The 21771-nt window shown below is 47.3% G+C and overlaps 1 protein-coding gene across 3 annotated transcripts in view; it reads left to right on the forward strand.

Moving 5' to 3' along the window:
• The first annotated feature begins 5056 nt into the window (after positions 1-5056).
• The window catches only part of INPP5A (inositol polyphosphate-5-phosphatase A), a 249702-nt gene continuing 232987 nt past the window's right edge, over positions 5057-21771 (forward strand). For all 3 annotated transcript variants that reach the window (XM_040564164.1, XM_040564163.1, XM_040564165.1), the window contains exon 1: positions 5057-5174. In XM_040564164.1, coding sequence (XP_040420098.1) covers positions 5100-5174 — 75 coding nt within the window. In that variant the 5' untranslated portion in view covers positions 5057-5099. The remainder of the gene's footprint in view (positions 5175-21771) is intronic.

Below are 21771 nucleotides of genomic sequence, written 5' to 3' on the forward strand. Positions count from 1 at the left end.
CCAAGCAAACTAGAAGTGGTTTAAAACAACTGCGCTTGTTTTGTTTTTAAATATAACGACTTTATACTATAAATGGACAATGTGGTTTTCACACGCCCGTGCTGAGAGCAACAGGATAAGACAGTGCTGCAAAAATAACAAAATGTGGTTTTTGTTTGTTTGTTTCTACAGAATGAATGAAATCTGTTTTCTCTTAATATTCTCAGTTCTGCTGCATGGGGAGCGGGTCTGAGCAAAGCTTTTAGGGGAGGTTGAAACATTTATTTATTGTGGGAAAAAACTAGTTTGCTCCAAGCCAAATCTTCACCAGTAGTAACCTCCACAGCAGGCCATATCCATCTTCCACCCCCCTGCAGAATCTAAAAATCTAAAATCTTCCCTCTGCCTAGTCTGTAGGCTGTGCTGGCTCCACCGTTCCCTTCCGGCAGCAACTGATGCTCTTCTCACTGCCTGTTGTTGTCCTTTTCAGAAGGTGCATAGGTAGATTTGAGGCAGAACACATCTCCTGCCTGTGTCAACTTCATTCACTTTTTCTATGAACCTGTCAATGAATAATGCCAAGTAACCCTATGTTATTTTCTACTTCTAATTCAGTAGGAAAAGCTGTGAAAATATTGCTGCTCAGGTCCAAAATGCAATAGCCCAAACCTACAAGCCAACTTTTCCGTGGTGTATATGCAAGTTGTTATATTGTTTTCCAAGCTGTGTAATGAAAATTCATGGGGACAGTAATGTCGTGTGCTTATCTGACCTTCAGGCTTATTTGAAACATTCGGCGTCGGGACCGTTTTTTTCCTTGGAGTGGCAAGGCTACTTAGTAAAAGCTAACCTGATTCTTGAGCCATCTCACTCAAACTTAAGATTCAAGACAGGCACCAAGACTGAAAATATTCAGACTACACTGTCTGGGTTACAAGTACTGGGAAACTAGGAGCTTTTGCAGAAAATGTTAGGCAACATCAGCTAGCAGTGGTGCTTTCCCTCTAATAATAACAGCAGCCAACACCAATCACTCTCTCTACCTCTGTGCGGGAGACGAAGAGAAATAATCTGACCTGTATTTGCATGTTCAGCCAATTGGACTTGACCCAGGGGCCAGAGCTGTGACCCTCTGGAGCTGGGAGCCTGAGCCGGTGTGGATACAGCTGGAGGCAGTTGAGGTTCCTGCTCTCTGAACAGGATGCACAGACACTTGCATGCTTATTTTTTTTCTATTTCCTTGTCGTTATACTGTAACATCTCCTCTTGCAAGTTATCTATTGTTAATATCTGGGGGGGGAACTATTGGCTCTGTAATCCACGCTTTGGTTTAACATTCATGCCAAAGGTCACACAATACAGACTTTAGTATGTTTTTACCTATTATTCTTTCACTGTTGCCACAGGCAAACTTTTATACTTGGACATAGATTTCTTTTTTTTCCTTTCACATAGCCCAGGCAGAGCTTTCTCATCTGAATTTACCAAGTGTCAGCTCTGCTCAGTTTACCTTTGCAAAATCAGTTTGTGTCCCCTCTGCTCCGCCCCTGCTCTGCAGAGCAGCTGGCAGTGGGCACCCTCCATCAGCACCTGGTGTTGTTTGACTGGAGGAATGGATTCTCACCCCTGAGAAAATGGCAGATACCTGCTGCAGTTGGGTCTGTTGTCTAAAACAGTGCAGTTTGAGGTTCAGCATCAGCTGAAACACTTCCCTGAATTGCTCATGTGAGCTGCTGCAACCATCTCCAAGAATCAGTCCACAGCAAAAGGTGGGCAGGGTGTTTGGCGTGGTTTGCTTTGCATTGTCTTTGCTTTCCTTTGGGGATGCTGGGTTTTCTGCTGGGCCTGCATTTGCCCGCAGGTACCTGCAGGTCTGGGAGGTCATTTTGCATCACTTCATGGTCATCTTTTCCTGCTTTTGGAAATGGCTTTTCTGCTATTCTGCTAATCTGCTATTGGGAGCAGTGGCTCTCAGGAATTCTATCGAAAATGCTTTATATATGATGCTGTATTTTATGTTCATGTTTTTGCAGGTTTTATGCAGTCCTTTCCTTGAAAGAAGGCAGACATCTCTGTCACCACGTTGGTCATTGTTTTGCTTCTGTGTGACTGTGACACTTTTTTGCTGTAGTGCTTCCTCTACCAAATAAATGGGCAAAGTGTATTTGTACTGCAGTTTGGAGATCGCTGCCTGTGTTCTCTCCAAGTAACTTCTTGTGGTCTACAGACACTTCCTATTGCAGTTTCCTGTTCTTGAGCACTGCCAGACTTTTCACCTGGATACCATATGGCTTGGGATCCCTTTCCAGCTGGGTGTAATTCGACACAGCTTCCTCCAGCATACCGTGACTTTGATGCAATCACCGTGGGCTGAAATATGTAAGGCTTGTGAGCTAAACACAACACCAAGTCTCTCTCTCCCCCTCCCTCCATGCTGTCTCAGGATGGTATGCTTGATCAGCTCGTTGTTAATACCTCTGAGGGCTGCATCCAGGTACAACGGCAGAGTCTGCAGTGCAACTTTACAGAACAGTTGTCTCAGGAGTTGTACAAAATGTTCAAGTAAATTGTCCAGAGTAGTCCAGCAGTGCTGAGTACCTCTGGCCATAAGCATGTTCTGCATTGCTTTTCTCTGTACGTCCTGGCTCACGGGATGTCAACAAGCATGAGGTGGATTTCCACAACTCCAATTTGCTTTTATTTAGCTGTGTATTTCATTTGCACCTTCTAACAAAGAAGGCCAGCAGGCATCGTCTAGCAGAGCTTTTGTCATTCCACTTGCATGTCCTGCCTGAGAACGTTTCCCACAAAGGGGATGTGTGTCAGGGCTCCCCAGCTCAGTGCCACGGGAAGGGACCACCTCCTGGAGCAGGCTCGGCGGCGCTTGTTGCCCTGGCTGTCGGTAGTACAGAACTTCGTGACACGACAGTGAGCATCGCCATGGTACGGTGAGGTTGGCACCTCCCTGGGTCAACAGTACCTGACAACGTTCGCTGTGGCACACTGCAAGTGGTTCTGCCTTGCCTTTACCAAGCAGCGGCTTTCACACGGGTGTCTGCTCACTCTTCCTGCAGCCCTGGAGTGAAGTGCCTGCTCCTGTGCAGGCCGGCAGCCATGCTGCCTTGCCGGCGGTTGTCCACCCCTTTCTCCACAGCTTCAGTGGTGCCACTCGCCCTGGCCCCTGCTCCCAAAACACCCGTGAGGCAGGGCCTGCTGTGACTGGCACGCTCCTGAGACCTGTCCTGTGCAACTGGGTGACGTCGGCTTGTTTTACGCTCGGATTGTTGCTGGAATCTCTTCTTCTGGCGCCTTATTTCATGAACTACTTTTTCTAGGGGAGAGTAGTTCCTCTTGCATTGTCAGAAGTTGGGGGTATTTTTCCCTGGCCGATAACTTTGATTACCATAATGGTACAGAGAATCCCCTCATAACTGAAGGCTGGCTTTATTTAGCTCTTTTTCATTTTCCTCAGTGCTGAGGAAGTCGTGCAGCCTTGTGCCTTTGCTGATGTCAGCTATAGCAGTTGGGTACCAGTTCCCTCTTTGCCCGCTGCTGCCCTGCTTGGAAACTAGCTATTTTTTGGTCACATCTGAAACATCATTTGTGGCAAGCACGAACAGATGAGCTGGGCTGCCTGAGAGCAGGGAGGCTCATTAATTGACCATAAGCACGCTTTGTCAATTACCGTGTAAAATGCCGTAATTTTGCATAAGCCATACCTGAAGGCTGATCTAGGAGATGCGTTTACTTTGCCTGGTGTTTGGAGCGTGTGTTTATTTGCTGCCCGTCAGCATCTGGTGAGATGCAGCCAGGAGCTGAGGAGAAATAACTTTGCTTTTCTGAGGAGGAGCAGCAAGCTATTCCTTTGACAGGAGTGCACGTTTCTGACTGTGCCCTGGTACCCAGCCCGATGTCTGCCCGGTCAGCGCCATGGGTGTTCCGGTCCTGGTGGTTTCCCTCCTCACTCCCACCGCACCGTGTGGGACCTGCTGGATGTTCCTCACCGGCGTGCTGCCGGCTGCCCTGCCCCTACAGCCTGCCCCTACGTTCGGTCTTCTCTGGGCCGCGCGCTTGGGCGGCTGCCCGGGACCCGAGCTCGGTTTTCCTCCCTTTCCCGCCCTGCTCGGTGCCCCGCGTCCGCGTCACGTAAGTGCTATGGGACAGCAGCTTCCCCGGCGCTGAAACCCGGGGAGACCTCTGCCCGCGCTCCCGTAGCCCTGCGGCGCGCTGCTCCCGTGCGAACTGGCCGCGCGGCGCGGATGCCCGCGGGAGGCAGGTGTTCTGCGCCCCCCCGTGCCCTCGTTCTCCAGTTCCCCGCTCTCCCCGGCAGCCGCAGCGCTGCTTTCAGCCGGCACCGGGGGGCTGCCGGGCCGGGCCGGGGCTGCCCGCCGGGACCCGCCGGGCCGCGCCAGCTGCCGGGGTTCAGGCGGGCGCCGCGCGAGCCCCATGGGGGCCGGGACGAGCCGCGCCCCCGCGCAGGTGAGGCCGGCCCGGATCGTCCCGTCCCGTCCCCGCGGGGTGCCGAGCCGTGCCGCGGTGCGCCGCCTCCCGGGGGCGCCTCCGGGGGCCGGCGTTGCCCTTTTAAGAGCCGCGCGGTGCCGCTGTGACGTCGCGGGCGCCCGGCCCTAGCCCGGCCCCAGCCCCGCGGCCGGCAGCGGCGGCGGCAGCAGCGCGGTGCGCGCAGCGCCCGGCCCGGCCCCGCCGCCCCCAGCGCAGCGCAGCGCGGCCCAGCCCAGCGCGGCCCGGCCCGCCGCGCCCGCCCCGTCGCGGCCGCCCCGCCCCCCGCCATGCGCCGCGGCCCGGCGCCAGCCTCCGCCGGCGGGAGCCGTCCCGGCAGCAGCGCGACGGCGGCGGCGGGCGAGCGCTGAGCGCCGCGGCCCCGCAGCAGCCGCAGGGCGGCCGGCCCCCGGCGGCGCGGATGTCCGCGGGCTGCCCGCGCCGCGAGGACTCGCCGCCGCCGCCCGCGCCCCCCGCCCGCCCGCGCCGCGCCGACGGGGCGGGCCCGGCCCGGCGCCCCGCTCCCCGCAGCGCCCCGCGCCCGCCCCCGGGCTCCCCGCAGCGCCGCCGCCGCCGCCGGGCGCGCTCCGCGCTTCCGCCCGCCCGCCGCCAGCGCCGGCGCCATGGCGGCGAAGGGGGCCGCGGCCGGCGCCGGGGTGCTCCTGGTCACGGCCAACGTCGGCTCCCTCTTTGACGACGTAAGTACCGGCGGCTCGGGGACGGGGACGGGACCGGGACCGGGACCGAGACCGAGACCGGGGTCGGGGCAGCGCCCGCCGCCGCGCCGCTTCCCGGCCGCCGCGCCGCGGTCCTAGCGCCCGCCGCCCCCGGCCCGGCCCGGCCCGGCCCGGCCCCGCCGGCGGCAGGTGCGGGGCCCGCGGGCGGGGCGGCCCCGTCCGTCGCGGGCAGCCCGGCGGAGCCGCACGGGGACGGGCGCTGCGCGCCGGGGCCCGGGCGGAGCCGCGCGGCGCGGCCCGGCACGGGGGCTTCGCCTGCCTGGGGCACGCGTCCGAGACCGTCCCGCAGCCGCGCCGCCCGGCCCCGCACGGCGCCGTGCCCCTGCGCGCAGATCGGGGCGGCCGCCGGGCTCCCGGTCCCGCCGGGCCGCGGCGGAGAAGCCCCGCGCCCCGCCGGGAGCGGCCTCGGGCGGCAGCGCCGGCAGCGGAGCGCCCCGTTACCGGCCCGCACGTGCCCGGCCCGCGGCGCGGGCGGCTCCAGCGGGGCCTCGGGGCCGTGCGCGGCGGTGCCCGTGCGGCGGGGGCTGCACCCGTGCTGCCTGCGGGCCGTGAGCCGACTGCGGCTGTCTGTGTGCTCGGATGAGGAGGGTCGTGTTAAACTGACGCTGTGACAACGTTCGTTTCTTAATTACGGGAGCGCTTGCCCTCGTGAAATGAGAAGCGTGGAGCTCGCGCGCTGTCCACCTGCGAGCGGAGCTGCGCGGTGCAGGAGGGCTGGTGCGCGCCGCCGGCGTGCCGCTGTCTGCCCTGCGGAGCCCCGCGGCGCTGGCCCCGGGTGACCTCCGCCTGCTCTCCCCCGTGGCGAGGCGCCCTGGACACGCTGGTGCGCAGCGCTCTGCACCTCTTCTCTGCGTGGCTGACGGTGATAAAATCAGCCGCTCCGGTGCACTGTCATTTGCGAAATCCCATGCTGTGAGACTAAATAATTTCCTGGTTGTTCCTAATTACTGGTTGCGACTCGCTAATGTTGCTGGAGAAAGCGAAGTGCATGCGTTGTTCATCGCTCGGCGTGACCAAAGGGGAGGACGCCTCTGCTCTAGCAAGTTACTGCCTCGCGCCGAGGAACACGCTTTCTGCAGCAACAGAGACGGGCTTATTTGGACGTGTTCCCCTGCAGGGTGGGGAATGGAAAGACTGCTCTGAACTTTGTTGGTGATGTTTCTGGTTTGTTGCTGTTGGAGTTGGGGCTGGCGACTGCCCAGTCAGGTTTCTGGAGCTGCGCTGATGCAGCTCAGGCGTGATGCAGAAGACGGTAACGTGCTCCGTGAGTTCAGCCTTCGAGTTGCGCATGGGAGCTGTCAGTGGCTGTTTCTGCGGGCGGGGCTGTTCCGCCTCAGCTGGGGAGTGAGCGTCTCCGCTGTGACCCCAAATGATTCCAGTTACGGACGAGGACTCGCGCGTTGGTAGCTACTGGCCTAAGCTGGGCTGGAAGACCGCTTTCGGTTCCTTTAGTCCTTTTTTTCTGTTTTTGTTCTTAACTTTCAGTTGGTGATATGTGTTTTAATTAAAACTTCCCCCATCTTTGTTCAAGCTTTATTTGCCCTCAGAGTAGTGCAGTGCTGTGAGTCTTCACCATATGGGGCAGAAGCCCCAACCAGGCCAGGCAGCTGGGTCTGAGCGTCCCGTGCTGCTTGGCTGTACCTCCCTGTGCTTGTGGGGCTCCTGCTGGTCCTGGGCTGGGAGCCCTCTGGGACCTGCCCGCAGCCTCGGGGGCACCACCGGCTGGGCTGGGCCCGTGCTGTCTGCTGGCCCGCGTCTGCTGTGGCCGCAGCCGTGCAGTCCTCCTGGGGCTGCACCGGCTTTGGCCCGCGGCGGGGGGATCGCTCCCTCCTGGCCCGCACCAGCTCTGCGATGAGTCTGAGCCTGGTTTGTTTGAAGTAGCCTGGATGCTTCTGTGTGGCAGCAACACGGTTTGTGCTTCAGGTGTGGTTGGTTTTAAAACATCCTTGGTAAGCGGGTTCACCTGGGTGGGATAGTCTGGTGCAGATCACTGGTGTGGCTGATCTGTCTACACTTGTGCCAGGAGGAGAGAATTGCTGGTTTTTGATCTCTGCTTGCCAGAAGCAAGTTACAATAACGTGCTGGTTTGCTCCCACCATCCATCCACATCCAGGAATAGCCCATTGCAGCACTGACCTGGGAACTCATGCATAAACATGTTAACAGCACAGAGGGACCATGCTGGGTTGGCTTCTTTCCTCAAGTAGTTCAGCATCTCCATTAAAAATGTTAATGCAGTATTTCTTAGGTCTACAAATATTCTGCAAAGTTGGATCAACACATGCATTTCATAAATATGAATGCATTTGATTTTTTTTTTGGTGCATTTGTATTTACTTAAGCATTTAATGGTTGTCTTGCTGTAGAAAAAATTTCCTGGTTTTTTATAACTGTACACTCTTGCTGACAACAGAAGAAGGAGTTCAGATTACCTGTGGGTCAGTGCTTCTTTGAGTCAGTGTGTCTTTTTTCCCTCCTTTCTCTCTCTCTCTCTCTCTCTCTCTCTCCTCTCTTGCCCTTTTTATTTCCCCCTTTCCCCCCCTTTTTTTCTTTTTCCTTCCTTTCTTTGCTTCCTCTGGCTGCACTGGCAAGATTTCATACTGACCTTTCAACGAGCCTGGTGGCCACAAGTTGAATCTACCTGTCACTTCGCTGCTTTCACTGTATAGGGTGTTAATTACTTCAAAGCGCCTTTTTATCTGCTATATCCTTTCTGTTCTCTTCAGTTACTTTTAAATGGCTTAATGCTGTTGTGTCTCCCTTAGGACAAAGAACTGGGAGTTGTGTGAGAGCTGATGGCTGGGGCTTGTGAGAGTTGTCAAACTGCGTGAGCTCATCTTCCCCAGAGCTGCGTGTGGGTGACTGCGCTATTTGCTACAGACAGAAAATTGTGCTGAAAGCCTCAATAAAACGCTTTGAGCTGAAGTGCGAGAGCCTCCTGTGAGGAGACCCCGAGGTGAACTGCCGCGGGGCCCTGCCGGCAGGGCTGGGAGCGCCGCGTGCCGGGCCGGAGCACGTCAGCGGGGCCCTGCGGCCTCCCAGGCCGCGCACGGCTGGGCGGCGGGCAGAGCAGGCTGGGTGGTGGATGCATGGCACAAATTGCGGGAGGCACGTCAGTCCCTTGTTCGGGCAGGCACCTAGAACCCGTGGGCAGATGTCCCCTTCCCCACTGCGTGTGCTGGAGAAACTCTCCTTAGCACACATTTAATTGTTGGTACAGCCATGACCTTAAATTCTGATGTAGTAGATGAGGTTTGGTTGTTTCTGCTGGGTGGAGGCAGATGGTGATCTTTGGAATTTAATTTTTGTTGTTGTCTCAGAAGTTCTGTTACTGTTTGCTTTGTATTTAGCAGGGTGCAGCTGCAAATATTGAAGAAACACCTTAGAGTAGGAGGCTAATCAAAAAGACATGATTTGGAAGTGTGAGCACTGTTTCAGTTTTGGGTGACTAGCAATCCATGTTGTTTTAAACCTCTATTTATAGATTTTTAGGTTAAAAATTTCAAGTATGCCTAGCAGACTTAGCCATTTAAGTTCCAAAATTTCTGTTTGGGCTGAGAAATAGTTCATTCAGACTGGAAAATGTGAGCCCAGGTTAGGTGGGCACTTCCGAAAATGTTTCCTTCTTTCTTCGTACCACTGAATGTATGTAGTTCTTCTCTAACAGGAGATAGGTGCCGTTCCTAAATTCTCAGGGCAACCCTAGGTCAGAACCTGAGCATGATAGTGAGAAGGAAAGGTAAAAGCTAAACACATCGTGTAGTTTTATTAGTTTAAAAAAATAAAAAGGTGGACTGATAGGCAAAGTCTTTTGATAATGAGGATGATAATGTTCAACTCTCTGGTTGCCCTGTCTGGAGTCAGGAATTGGACTGAGTGATCCTTTTGGGTCCCTCCCTTCCAGCTCGGGATATTCTGTGATTCTGACTGGCTAATAGCACTGCTATCCTTATTTCTCTGTTTATTTTATTCTTTTTGTGCAACCTGTATTTTTTATGACTGTACCAAATACTGACCTTCATGTGACAGTGTCTAGGTAGGGCAGCAAGCTTTCACATTCCCAAGTGACCTTAGCCTGCACGCCTTCTGGGTGAAAGCCTCTCTCTCATACAGCAGCACACAGAGTGGGTAGGGGTGGAATCTTTTGTTCCAAGTCCTGTGTGCATTATTATGAGTATGCTTATTGCTCTGAGTATGAACTTGGAATACCCTTTATTTCTGTTAAAACTAGAAATTTGTTGACTGAATTTGAAGTAGAAATACTTCCCATCATCATTTTTAAAAACAGCACTTCTGACAGTTGTGATCACCGTGCAGAAGTCTGTCTTTAGTGCATCTGAGATTAATTTTCCAATCATGAAACAGTGGCTGTAGTTTTATTATGATATTAGATATCTGTGGTTTTAGTTGGTGTTAGGTGATAGAGATAAGGGTGGTGTTTCTCTGTTGTGTTTGGTTTTGGGTTGGGTTTTATTTTATTTTATATTATTTTTTTCCTTCCAGGAAGAACTATTTGAATTTTGTGGAACAGTTCAAATGTAACATAACACATTTTCCATCCTGCCACAGTTTCTAAGTGGGTATCAACACTAGCGCATTGGAAGTAAGTTGCAAGTTAAGGCACCTTCTTTTCTTCAAATCATCTCATTTATTGATGAGAAACACTTATTCCATCCTTACTATCAGGCTCTTTTGATGTTACCTGGAATGGAAGAGAAAACTAAACAAATATGCCCAGATACAGGCAATCTTTCTGTGAGATACTGAAATGTATGCAGAGTATTTCTGCTAGATGCAGTGGGGATAACTGAGGCTTTAGGCACCTTGCAGATAAGGAGGGGTTAGTGAAAACTTAATTTTTGGCTGAGGAAGGACAAAGAGGAATTGAGTTCTGAAAGAAGAATGGTAAAGAGAGAAGGAGGGTACCACTCAAGTTTTGTTGGTGGATTCATGCGCTTTGGAATAAACTCATCTTTTTATGGTTCTTCCAAAGCTTGCAGGTAGCCAGGCGAGGAGCCCTCGCACTGGCTGGTGTGCAAACCCTCCCCATGGCTTCCCACGGCACCGCTGTGCGAGCCTGCATTCGGCAGCTATGGCCAGCTCCAGAGTGCTCCGTGCCGACATCCCGTGTTGTTTATTGGCTTGCTTTCTGGGATGCTGTAAAGTTGTGCTCTCAAACTGAGGACTTCCATTTTAGGAATACATACTCTTGAGTGATAACATAGAAGGCCACTGAAAAAGCCTTTTTCAGTGATCTCCCTTATAGGGACCCTAAAAAAAATCCCCTCTACCTTCTCCTTATTTCTGCATCCGTCACTTCGTATTTTCTGGTTATTGTCTTGTCTTTCTGATTTTTTTGTGTGTGCATGCACCACTGATAATTTCTTAAACGTTGTTGCCTTCTTCAGTTTGTTTGGTTTTCTATGGCAGAATCTCAAATCAACATTTTCCTTAAGCTTAAGGACAGCAGAAACTCTATGTAGTTTTTTGGAAGTCTTTCTTGTTTTACTCAATTCTAAATGCCCTTTGCAACAGGTGAAATTTTGAGGTAGATCAAAATTCTAAAACTTCCTGAGTTATACGAAGATGATGATGGGGAGGAGAAAATCTTTCTGTCGCCCTTTGCAGTGCCTGTGCATTTTAGTCTTACTATTTTTTTTAACAGCTGAGGGATCCATCGTGTCTTGAGAACAGAACTGTTGGTAACACGTTACCTGCAGGGTACAGCTGTTGGCCCAGATGTGCAGCTAACAGAGCCGAGTGGTGGCCCAGCGCGATGATTGAAGTATGTCTGCTGAATCGCCCTCACTTTGGATGTAACTCTTAATCTACTGCTGTGAGAAGGTGCCTTGGTTTGAAGGTGTCTCGGTTTGAAACTCCTTTACTGCCTCTTGTTTTGTTCTGCTTCTGTGGCTACAGGTGAGCCGTGGATATCTGCCTGGACAGCCAAAGTGGCTGAGGTGGTCTGATGGAGCTGCACCAGCACTGATGCACATGCTGGTCATTGTTACAAAAAAGCTTTTTTTCCAGATGTGCAGGAATGACTTGAAACTGCTTAGATTCATGTTCTGAAAAAAGAGTAGGATAGCTGGGGAGAGGGTTGTACCAGCTGGTAGTTTGTTCTTCGTGTAGTCCGTAGGTGATAGCGATGTACAGCTAGTACACAGGAGTGATGCACTCGCGAGCATGTGGTTTTGACAGGGTCTGTCTTAAATCCTTTGCAGCCTGCTTGAAGAAGAGCTAAGTGGTCACAGTGAGTTACAGTCTTCTCGGTGTTGTTTCCTGAGGAGCACAGCTCTGGGTGCCCCTGCTCGGACGAAGGCCCGCGCTGCAGCGCGTGCTGCTGGGCTGTGCACAGCCAGTGCACCCACGCGGGAGGGTTCCTCTGGGGGTGCCTCCCCTGTGGGCTTGCACAGCGGCTGCACCGTCTCGCTGAGCCCTTCCCCTTCAGCCCTGTAACGTGTGGTAAGCTCTGGTGGCTGAGAGTGAGTTACAGGGCAGAGCAAATTCCTATTGTAGGCATAAAATAGAAGTAAAGCAGTGATATGTTAATGTGTGTACACATACATTTTAAACTTAAAAGCTCTTTTTATAATTTGCTGAAGAAGTTTGGAGCAGTAATAATGCAGGCAACAGAGAGGGATTTTTTTTCCTCCAAGATGGGGCTGTATGTTCAAAAATAACTTCTTTCCTTTAACAAGTAATAACAGTTTTTCTTTTTAGCAGATTTTTTAGTCCTCTGAGCAAAAGGGTTTTAATTAGGAGGCTGTGAAGCCTCCCTTAAGCAGGAAATTCAGAAGATTATCTTGTAGACCATCTTTCCTCTCATCATGATTAAGTGTTATCATTAGCAGCAAGAACATATGTTTACATGAAGAATTAATAATGGCAAAGTGCATTATATGATTACAGTTTTCTGTTACTGTGGTTTTATAGCACGTGGAGTAGAGTTAGCAGTTTGTAACTTGCTGGGTTTCCACAAACTGTCAGTGTATCAGGGCGATGGCTTAAGAGGATTTAATTTCCAAAATGTTTGAATATGAAATTACAATGGGAATTGGATACTATAGCAAGAATGCTTTACACTTGAATCTGTTAGTTCATTAGTTGTGCTAGCACTCTCATGAAAGTTTTTTTTTTTTTTTTCCCCGTTTCAAAGTCCTCATCATAAATTTTCTTGCCACAGAATTTGACTTCAAAGGTTTCACGTAGAATACAAATCAAGACCCTCAGATCTTAGGATTTTTCTAAAAGGCTGATTTGCCATTTATTTACTTTTCCCTTTCCTGTCATTGATTTCCTCATACTGCTTGTATTTTCCACCCCCTACAAATGTATTTCCTCTTTTCATCTCAAATGCATTTCCCCCCCTTTCTTGTCCTGTGTATACTTACCTCCTTCTGAAAGCTCTCAGCTTATTCCTCATTTATTATTTAAAGTGAGGATGTCTCTGAGAAAAGCAGTCTTTTCATTTGCAATTTTACTTATGTCTCAAAATCCATCAAGAAAGCAAAGTTGATTGCACTGAATACGTTGTTTATTGCCTCGTAATATAGGAGCTGCACAGCTGCAGCAAGGATTGAATGCACATGTAGAGTGATCTAATTTATTAATGCATGTCCTCGGGGCCCCGGCAGCATCCGGATAACAAGCCTGGTAAAGGCAGAGCCAGAAAAACATACTACCAGTGAAATCACTCCGTTGTTACAAACGGTTGCACGTTTCATGTGGGACTTTATTTTTGGCTTCTAAATGCCATTTCACTGCCTTTAATGCAACAAGCATCTTGCTGCCTGTCAAAGTGGTGATTCCACAAGTTTAAACTCAAAGCGTCGTTTCTAAGAGGGTAGACCAACATGTGATTCCTCGGCATCCATGTGAGAAGAGGAAATAAAATTATTGAAATATCTGGAAAGATGGAGTGGCTCTCAGTATGTGCCCTGAGAGTAGCTTCCTCTCCTCCCTCAGCCCCAAAAGGCCAGCCTCTTTGGTCTTGGCTTTACTGTTGTCCTCTGCCCCTAAACTCTTATCTTAATTTGGAAAAAAGAAAAAAAAGCAGGCAGGTCTGACTGCAAGGCCGGTCTTAATACTTTAGTATGTGGAAGTTACCAAAATACGTCTACATTGGTGGAATTCTAACGCTGTTTTCATTCTTTTGGTAGAGAATAGGAAGCGGTCACAGGAGGAAAAAAAAGACAGGTCTTTCTGCCTTGGTCACTGCTTGAACAGCCTATCTCTGAATTGATTGAACATCTTTTTTGGATTTCTATTATTGAAGTTACAAGCAATCTTCCTCTGATTAAAGGTCTGAGGAAATATGTTATTTCATATTGTGGGAAAGGCCACCGTAAGCACAGTAATCATCAGGCTGGGGAAGAGTGATTATTAAAAGCAAAATGTTTCTTTTACTGCCTTTTTTCTAGTGGTACACAGTAGTTGTTCAACATGTTCTTTTTAGCACTGTTTGTGTTACTTGTACATCATTATTTAATGTAATATTACTATTTCATCACTTCAGTTTCTAATAGGAAAAGATACTAAAATTAAAGCATTTATTGGTAGCAAGCTAAAATGATCATTGCTTTTATATATTTTGAAGTCCTATATAATTAAGACTTTTCGTTAGTGCCTTCAAGTAATGAAGCACTTGTCTTCATTAGTCAGTTTTAATAGATAGTGTCCTATGCAAGCAGGAAATTAAGTCTAAGAAAAGTAATTTAAAAAAAAAAAAAGACATCACTGAAAGCTTTCTGTCATGGTATATATAGGTGGTGTAAATGCTGTTTCAAGTAGCTTCTAGATGGTATGACTGTTACTGATACCTAGATATTTACAAAGCTGTAGTTCAGTGTAAGGCCTGGTTTTATAATTTGAGGTGATGCTTACAGCTGAAAGGTGCAATTACAAATTCAGAGTTGCGATTGGAAGAATTTTCACTTTAAGTTGTGGCTTGTGACTAGAAGGATTTTCATTTCACATTTTGGCTTGTCTTCAGCATTTTCACCTCAGAGTAAATGGCCTTCTGGTCTTTTCTTGCACCTTGTCACAAATCAGTGAAAAACTCTTGTAAGGAGAGGATTTAATATGATACAAAGTTGTAGTGGCAGTAGAAAAGCCCCACAAGCGGATGAAAGCATGGTTTCTAGAGAAGGAGCAGAAACATAACATGGTGGGATTTAAAAATCTGCCTCCTGTCTACAGCCGCTTCATGAAACTGGGGCTTGGTGCTACGACTGAGCTGGGTGAGAGTTGAGACGTCTGGTGGAGGCTCCTGACGAACCCGAGCTTCACGACTGGGGTGCATCTAAAGAAAGGGAAGCTCTGCCTGCCCCTCACACACTCCTGTCCCCGCTTTTAAGGCAGGCCTGTCTCTTTGCAGTCGCGCACTTCTTTGCCCCGTGCTGACGTGCAGACAAGGCCGCTGATGGCGGTGTTAGGAGGAGCTGTGCCCTGCTCCTGACAGCAGCGCCTGGTCCCAGCTCCCGAGCCCGGTCCCCATCCCTGGCCATCTGCGGGTGCCTGGGCCCTCTGGCGTGGGGCCTGCCACTGCCTCGACAGTCGCTGGGCAGCTCTCGGAGGCGTATGGCAGGCTGCATGTGCCACGGGTCTTTGGGGCGTTGTGGAGTGAATGCCTCCGGGCAGGAGGCCGGCCCTCGCCCTTCCCTCTGGGAAAGGCTGGGGCCGACCCGACCTGGGTCATGGAAAGAGTCACTGGCAGCAATTGGAAAATGTGCTGGTAAAGACAAACAGGAAAAGAGCATCAGTGTGAATAAGGAGTACTGGAGGCAGCAATGGGAGGCTGTTTGGGTGTTTTCCTTTCCTGCGGTACCAAACACAACATGTTCAGCTGAGATGCAGAAACCCAAGTCGTCCTGCAGAAACTTGCCTATTAAAGAGTTTAAAGAAAGAATCCAGAATTGCCTCCTGCTCTCAAAGCCTGTCTGCTGCTTGCTGTTCTACAACTCCAGAAGCATCAGCAGCATGGTATTTAGTCACTTGGAGGAGCCCACGTTTGTCTGAGCTTCAGAGAACCAGCATTAAAAAAAAGTTGGTATGTAATGTTTTGCTGATGCACACACAGAAGCCGTGCAAATCTCTTTTCAGTGGAGCAAGAGTGCAGTATACCAAATGGCACTGAAACGAGGTTCTTTGGGCTTTTTGTTGCAACACAAAATATATGGCATTAAGTGAAGCACAAGTTCAGAACCAACAGAGTGTTAGACTGCAGAACTCGTTGCTGCAGGTTGTTGTGTGGGGACACTGGCAATTGACAAAATTTAGAGACGTACACAAATGTTGTAGAGAGGCTATTGTGGAATTGCCCTGAACTTGTCAGGTCCCCAAAAGAACTTAGAGAAAATGTAAAACCCCTTGCTTCAGGGCAAAAGGCATTTTCCAGTTATTATCAGGAGGAAGGGTGGTCGGGCTGGGGAAGCCATGGCTTGTTTTGCGCTCAGCCACAAGCATCCTGAGTGACGCCAGCTAACTTGCACCGAGATCCTCCTGGTGTGGGCCTCAAACAGCCACCGGAGGTTTTCAGGTGCTTGTGACAGGCTGTGGACACAGTGTCTCAGTGCCCCCTTGGGAAACTGGAGGTGATGTTTCTGCTTTGCTTTAGCAGGATGCTGTGGAGGCTGCTAAGTTAAAGATGGTAAGGGGAGCAGTTCAGATGGTAAGGAACCAGGTTAGAGCACCTCACTGGATGAGATGGTACGATGATCACCTCTTACAAGGCTCTGTGCTTGAGTCTGGCTAGCTCTGTAGGAGCAGGGTGACGGGACGATATGGCTCATGGATGAGACCCAGAGTGATGATTCTTTTCGTTCCCACTTACCCTGAGGAAGGCAGAGAAGTATCCCATGTTGATTTCAACACAGCTTGTACGGGCATGCACCACATTTTATTACTGCACAAGTTCCTGGCTAAACAAAGGGTTAGTTAATACAAGCTGTATGAACCTCCTGTTTAGTAAGAGGTTTCTGTGGCTTATGCAAGCTCAAATGAATGACAAAATTAGCTCTTTAAATAGACTTAAAAAAAAAAAAATGGAAGAGCTACAGGAGTAAGTGAAAGCAGGGAAGGATATGCTGTCTGTCTGCATTTTAGTGAGGTTTACAAATCCTGTTAATAGGATGTAAAGTAACGTTGCCTTTTCCTAGAAATTTCATATCTCATTGAAAGCCTTCGCTAACACACCGCAGAAGGAGCGGTTGATCACAGGCATTAGGTACCATGGGAACATGCTGCATCAAAAACTCATTTGTTGTACTGTGCATGAGGTAGAGATGCCTCTACTTGTTCTCTCCTTGTCTTCCAGTTTCCATTGCATTCTTGAAAAGACATTTTTATTGACTTTGAATATATTGGCAAGCCACTGAGTATTAATGGGTTCTGAGCGACTATATGCCATGCTGTTAGGAGTCCTAGCACTGCAGTAGATGGACAGTGAGCGGTAGGCAGGCTTTGTGAGCTCTACGTAATTCTGAATTCCTTCTTTAAAGTCTTTTAAGTGAGCCTGTGGGAGGATGTTTTTAAGTTTTTGCATTTATGGTGTGGCTAACTCTCTAATTTTAGAGGCTTTACCAATCCCAGTGGGAAAAGCAAAACAACTTTTCCCATAGGAACATCTCAGAAATGTATGCTGAACTTTTTTTGGCAGTGTTTGTTTATGTGTCAACCAAACATTTTTTAAAAAGTTGTTCAAAAATCACTTGAGAGAATTCTGTATTCATTAAGTACCATCAGCCAGCATCGAGCTATATCTTAATTACTTCATAATTCTAGTTTAGGGAAAAAAATGCAGCTTTTTGTAGCACTAACGGGGCAGTGAAGACCTCTATATGTAATGTTGGGAATACAACTCTCACTGGTTATCGTTGCAGTGGATTTGCACAAGCAGGGTTCTTTTTGATGAACATATTGGCTGTTTGTGTCCATAGCATCATCTTTCAAAGTGCTTTTTAAAAGTTGTTCAAAGTCAAAAAAAAAAAAAAAAAAAAAAAAATCTATCTGGAATTACTGTAACACTTTTTTTACTGGAGGAAGAAATGGAAGTTGGTTGGTTTTTTTTTTCAGACTTTAAATGTTGCCAGATACATGAACTGGTAAAGAACTGGGTGAAGCAGTATGATATGATGAACCTGCTCACTTCCAAGAACTAGATGTGACCCAAAATCTTCTACTGGACACCTAGAGCAAGTCTGTTTTCATGAACTTGGCAATGCTTTTCTGGGCTGGAACAACAGACCTTATCCAAGCTTGGTTGATCGCAAGACTGTGTTGCTGATTCTCATTTGTTCTGTGGGATAACAATTTTTAGGAAAAAAGGCAGGAAAGCCTTTTTTTTTTTTTTTTTCAGCTAACCTTACTAAATATAAAATTATTTGTGTTTGATGACTGCTACACCTTTTACTTAATCTCAACAAAGTTCTTTAATGTAATTTAGTTCTTTAATGTAATTTTGTTCTTGGTATCCTTTTCTGCGGGGCTGTTCATTTGTTGTGCCTCCATGGCTTGGCTGGGCCCTGTATTTCCCCTGTTATGCTCTCCTAGAAAGTATGAATACTCATGCTTCGGAGAAGCTCTTATCTCCCTCCTCAGAGAACAAAACAGGTTACTGGTTCCTGTTCACCTGGAGGTGGTTACACCTAGGCTTTTTCTAAATCACCTGTGCAATCTGAGGATATCCTTCTCGGCTTGCTTGCTTGCTTGCTTACTGTCTTGTAGGACGCTTTGTTTCTCAAAGAAACTTAGGTGTCTGTTGTGTCTGGTGTTCGTTCAGTGCTGGTCATAAAATCTGTTTACTGTTCTGAAAACAGTTGTCGCCTGAAATTTATCAAATTTAATATTTGTGAATATACTTCGTATGTGTTTTCACAGGCGTCTACTTCAATCTTCAGCAGCTAAGGAGTAACAATACAGCTTGGTTTAAATGATTTACAAAAAAATCATTAGAGGCAATCTTGCATTCTACCCACATGATTGGCAAGTCATGGCAACTAAAAAAGTCTATATATATTTATCATAGAACCATGAATCATAAAATATCTTGAGTTGGAAGGGACCCACAAGGACCAACGAGTCCAAATTCTGGGTCCCCAAAGGACCACCCAAAAAGTCAGACCATGTGTCTGAGAACGCAGTTTATGCTTGCTGTTAAGTCTCAAAGGGAATATGTGAATAAAAATCTAAATTTGTATGCAGTGTGTTCATTCAGTTTACAGTAGGGTAAGCAAGAGTATGGTATGAAAAATGAGGTCAGATATCTCATGAAGATTCCCTTGATAGACTTTTTTTTCTTCCCTGCTCTGCAACTTCCCCAAACCCTTGTATTCCCATAGAGAATTTTTAGATTCCTTTTATTACTGTTTTTCCCTCCTTCCCTCTTGTGCTGCAAGACCCCGTGTCCCTACAGAGAACTGTGAGGGTCGTCTTTCTCCCTACACCACACCGCTTTCCAAACCTGCAGCAACAGGAGAGCTAGCTTGGCCAGGCAGTGGTACTGCCTTTGGCTAAATGTTAACAGAGCATTCAAAGCAGGCAAACATCCGGGCTCTTTAAGTCCTCTTCTCCACAAACTCTTCTTGAATCTAGTAGTAACGGTGTATTTCCATTGCTAAACGTCAGCCTGATGTAGTTCTCAAAAGCGCACCTGACAGAGCCCACAGACTGTCTCCGGATGTTTTGCAGAGTGACTTAGGTCCAGGCGCTGGAGTACATGCGCTTGAAAACAGAGGCTGTTCTGCTCTCCCGAACACCTGGGAAGAACAGGCTGGTCAGTCAGTTCTCAGAGTCTTCTGAACGCTTCCGCATGTGCCTGGAGTGTGCTAATACTGAAGCCTCTAAGTCAGGATTTCAGTTTTGATTTGTCTTTGTTTCTTTTCTTTTGACACTTCAGTAGTGAATAAATATGCTATTCTTGATTACTTCAGAACTGCTGAGGTGGTAAAAGCACCAGAGCCAGAACACAGCCACAAATGACTGAGTTGGGAAGAACAGTCAATGTATGGGATTCGCTGACAGCTAATGAATATGGATTTACCCCAAAAGAAGTAGCAGCAAAGATTGAGTGATGGGAAGTGGTTAGATAGCAGGACGTCTGCTTCGCTGATGTGTTTCAGTTACATCTGCTGTGATGTTTGCAGTGTAACTGTTACTTGAAGCATGATTGCGCCAGAGAAGAACTAAGAATTTGTAGAAGGTGTTGTCACAACACCAAAAAAGTATTGAAAAATGAATATTCCTATTCTATTCCATTTTTTCAGTCATTTGATAATGCAAAGCAAGGTCACTGCTGTCTGTATTTATGGTACTTCAAGTGGCGTAGTTGGAGTTTACAGTCTCAAAGCTCAAAAGCAGTTTTGGTGTTTGCAGTGTCTCAAAGGAGGGAATATTACCAGAATCTTCATTAGAAAACCTCATTGTGCTTTCCCTTAATGATCAACAACTTGTAAACAAAAGCATTTTTTTTTTTTTTTTAGCTGTGTGAATTCTTTGCTGTCTCATATTTGCTTCTCGAAGTTGACAAGTGTGATTTTATCCTGAAAGCTTGGGTCCGGGTGAAGTCCTGAAGCACTGGGTAACCCCACTGTGCTGTGCATCATAAATGTTCAAAAGACTGCTATGTTCTGAGTTGTATGCAATTTTTAGGTTCAGCTCCTGCAGTGGGATTAAGAAGAGGGGAATAAGGGCTGGAGCAGAGAAAAATGGTCATTGCTCCTATTCAGAATCACAGCCATTTCACTGGGATGTTACACAAGTACAGATATCTTAATGAATATCCTGGATCAGAGATGTTTGATTTAAAAAACACTCAGTGTTGTATAGTTTCATGCTTGGAAGGAATTGTTAATGTTTCTTTTTTGTTCTAAATAAACCTTTAGTGGGTTTCCTTTTTCCGTTGATAAAAAGCTAGCTTTCCTGAAGAAACTGTAAATACTTGGAACACTTAACTATACTCTATTGCTCCTTAGAGCTTTTGTTGAAAGTTGGGAATTGTTAGATAGAATTATAATTACATTCACTTGAAATGTACAGATGCGTTTCCTTGAATTGTATCATCCTAGCGACAACTTTATTCTGAAGTTATGAGGGAAATTCCAGTAGTCACTTTAAATTTTCACAAGGTTCAAGGGTATCATAGTTTAAAAAAAAAATAATAATAAAAAAAATACAGACTTTATTTTGAGATCCCGGCAGAACTGAAGTTCGTACTTTGTCTTAACAGAACCTCCAAAACCTCTTAATCAAATCAGTGAACTCAAAAACTTTAAGGACATGGAAATCGCTGATTTTCTCACTAAATGGATATACAAAGAAGTACGAAAATTTCTGAAGATATTTGTTGTGTTTTTTTGTTGTTGTTTGTTGTTGTTTATTTTTAATGTGGGAATTTCCAAGAATGTTTCTGAAATGTGACGTTCATGCAAACAACTTACTAAACTATTCTGTGTCTTCTGTTTCATTTTTCAAGTTTTTCCCTGCTTAAAATGGGAATTTTCCCCCAGTGGTATTTTTTAAGGTAAAGAATGGGATGTTTATGGTGTCAATTTAGAGATGTTCTTGAGCTTCCTGTTCTCTGATATTTCAGGACAATGTATCCTTTTTATTCACGTGCCCAAATTGATGTACGTCATTTTTAGTATAATCATATTTTCTGTAAAATAACTGGAATTGTGCAAGTATTTTTCTCTAGGATAGCAAGCAAATCATAATGTGAAAATATAGTAGGTAGACTTAAAACACATTTGAAATCGTTGGATTTCATTTAGTTCACTTTTTCATATCTATTTAAATACTGGCTATGACTTACCACTGGAGCGAAGTGTGTGCTTTTACAAAAGAGTTTAAGAAGCCCTGAATTCAGATGGCATTCTTTAATTCATTTTGGACATGGAGCTTATCAGGTCTCTGAAGAAACTGGGAAGCTGCATTCCTCCCAAAGTGCTTGGTTCAGTATTTAAGGGAAAATACAGTTTTGACTACTAGGATTTATTGATAAAGGATCTCACACATCAGCATACTCTAGGGTGATTTGCCTGGTAATTGAACGGTGGCACTTGCCTGCTTCTGGAAAGCTTATGCCCTGTTTCACTTCCTTCAAAGGTGGAAGGAAGAAGCTGAATTCAAGCTGAATGAATATTTTGGGGAAAATCGGCGTATGCTGTTTTGTTTTGGTGTGGTCTTTGACTACTTTCATGAGTCTCTAACAGCTTTCTTCTGATTACTGAACCAAGTGATCTACAGGCAAATTTGCTTCTAGAAAGTATTAAGCCGCATAGGCAATGGGAAGTCATAAAAGTTAGCTAGAGAGAGGCTGTACAGCTTGTTTCTTAAAACAATGCATAAAACTTCTGAAACAATGCTTCAATTAAATGTTACAGACCCTTCTTTCAGTTCAGAAAACTTTCTGTGAATTGCAGCTTTTTGTTGCCCTTCCTATTGGTGAGAGGGGTTTTGGTACCAATGGTGGAAACATCATACAGGTGCTTTGAAAGAGATGTGCAGAAATAGTCCTAAAACTGGTGCTGCTCAGTGCATTTATATCTAATTTTTTTGT

Source organism: Cygnus olor, chromosome 7 (genome assembly GCF_009769625.2).
Source record: "Cygnus olor isolate bCygOlo1 chromosome 7, bCygOlo1.pri.v2, whole genome shotgun sequence".
In the NCBI taxonomy this organism is placed as follows: domain Eukaryota; kingdom Metazoa; phylum Chordata; class Aves; order Anseriformes; family Anatidae; genus Cygnus; species Cygnus olor.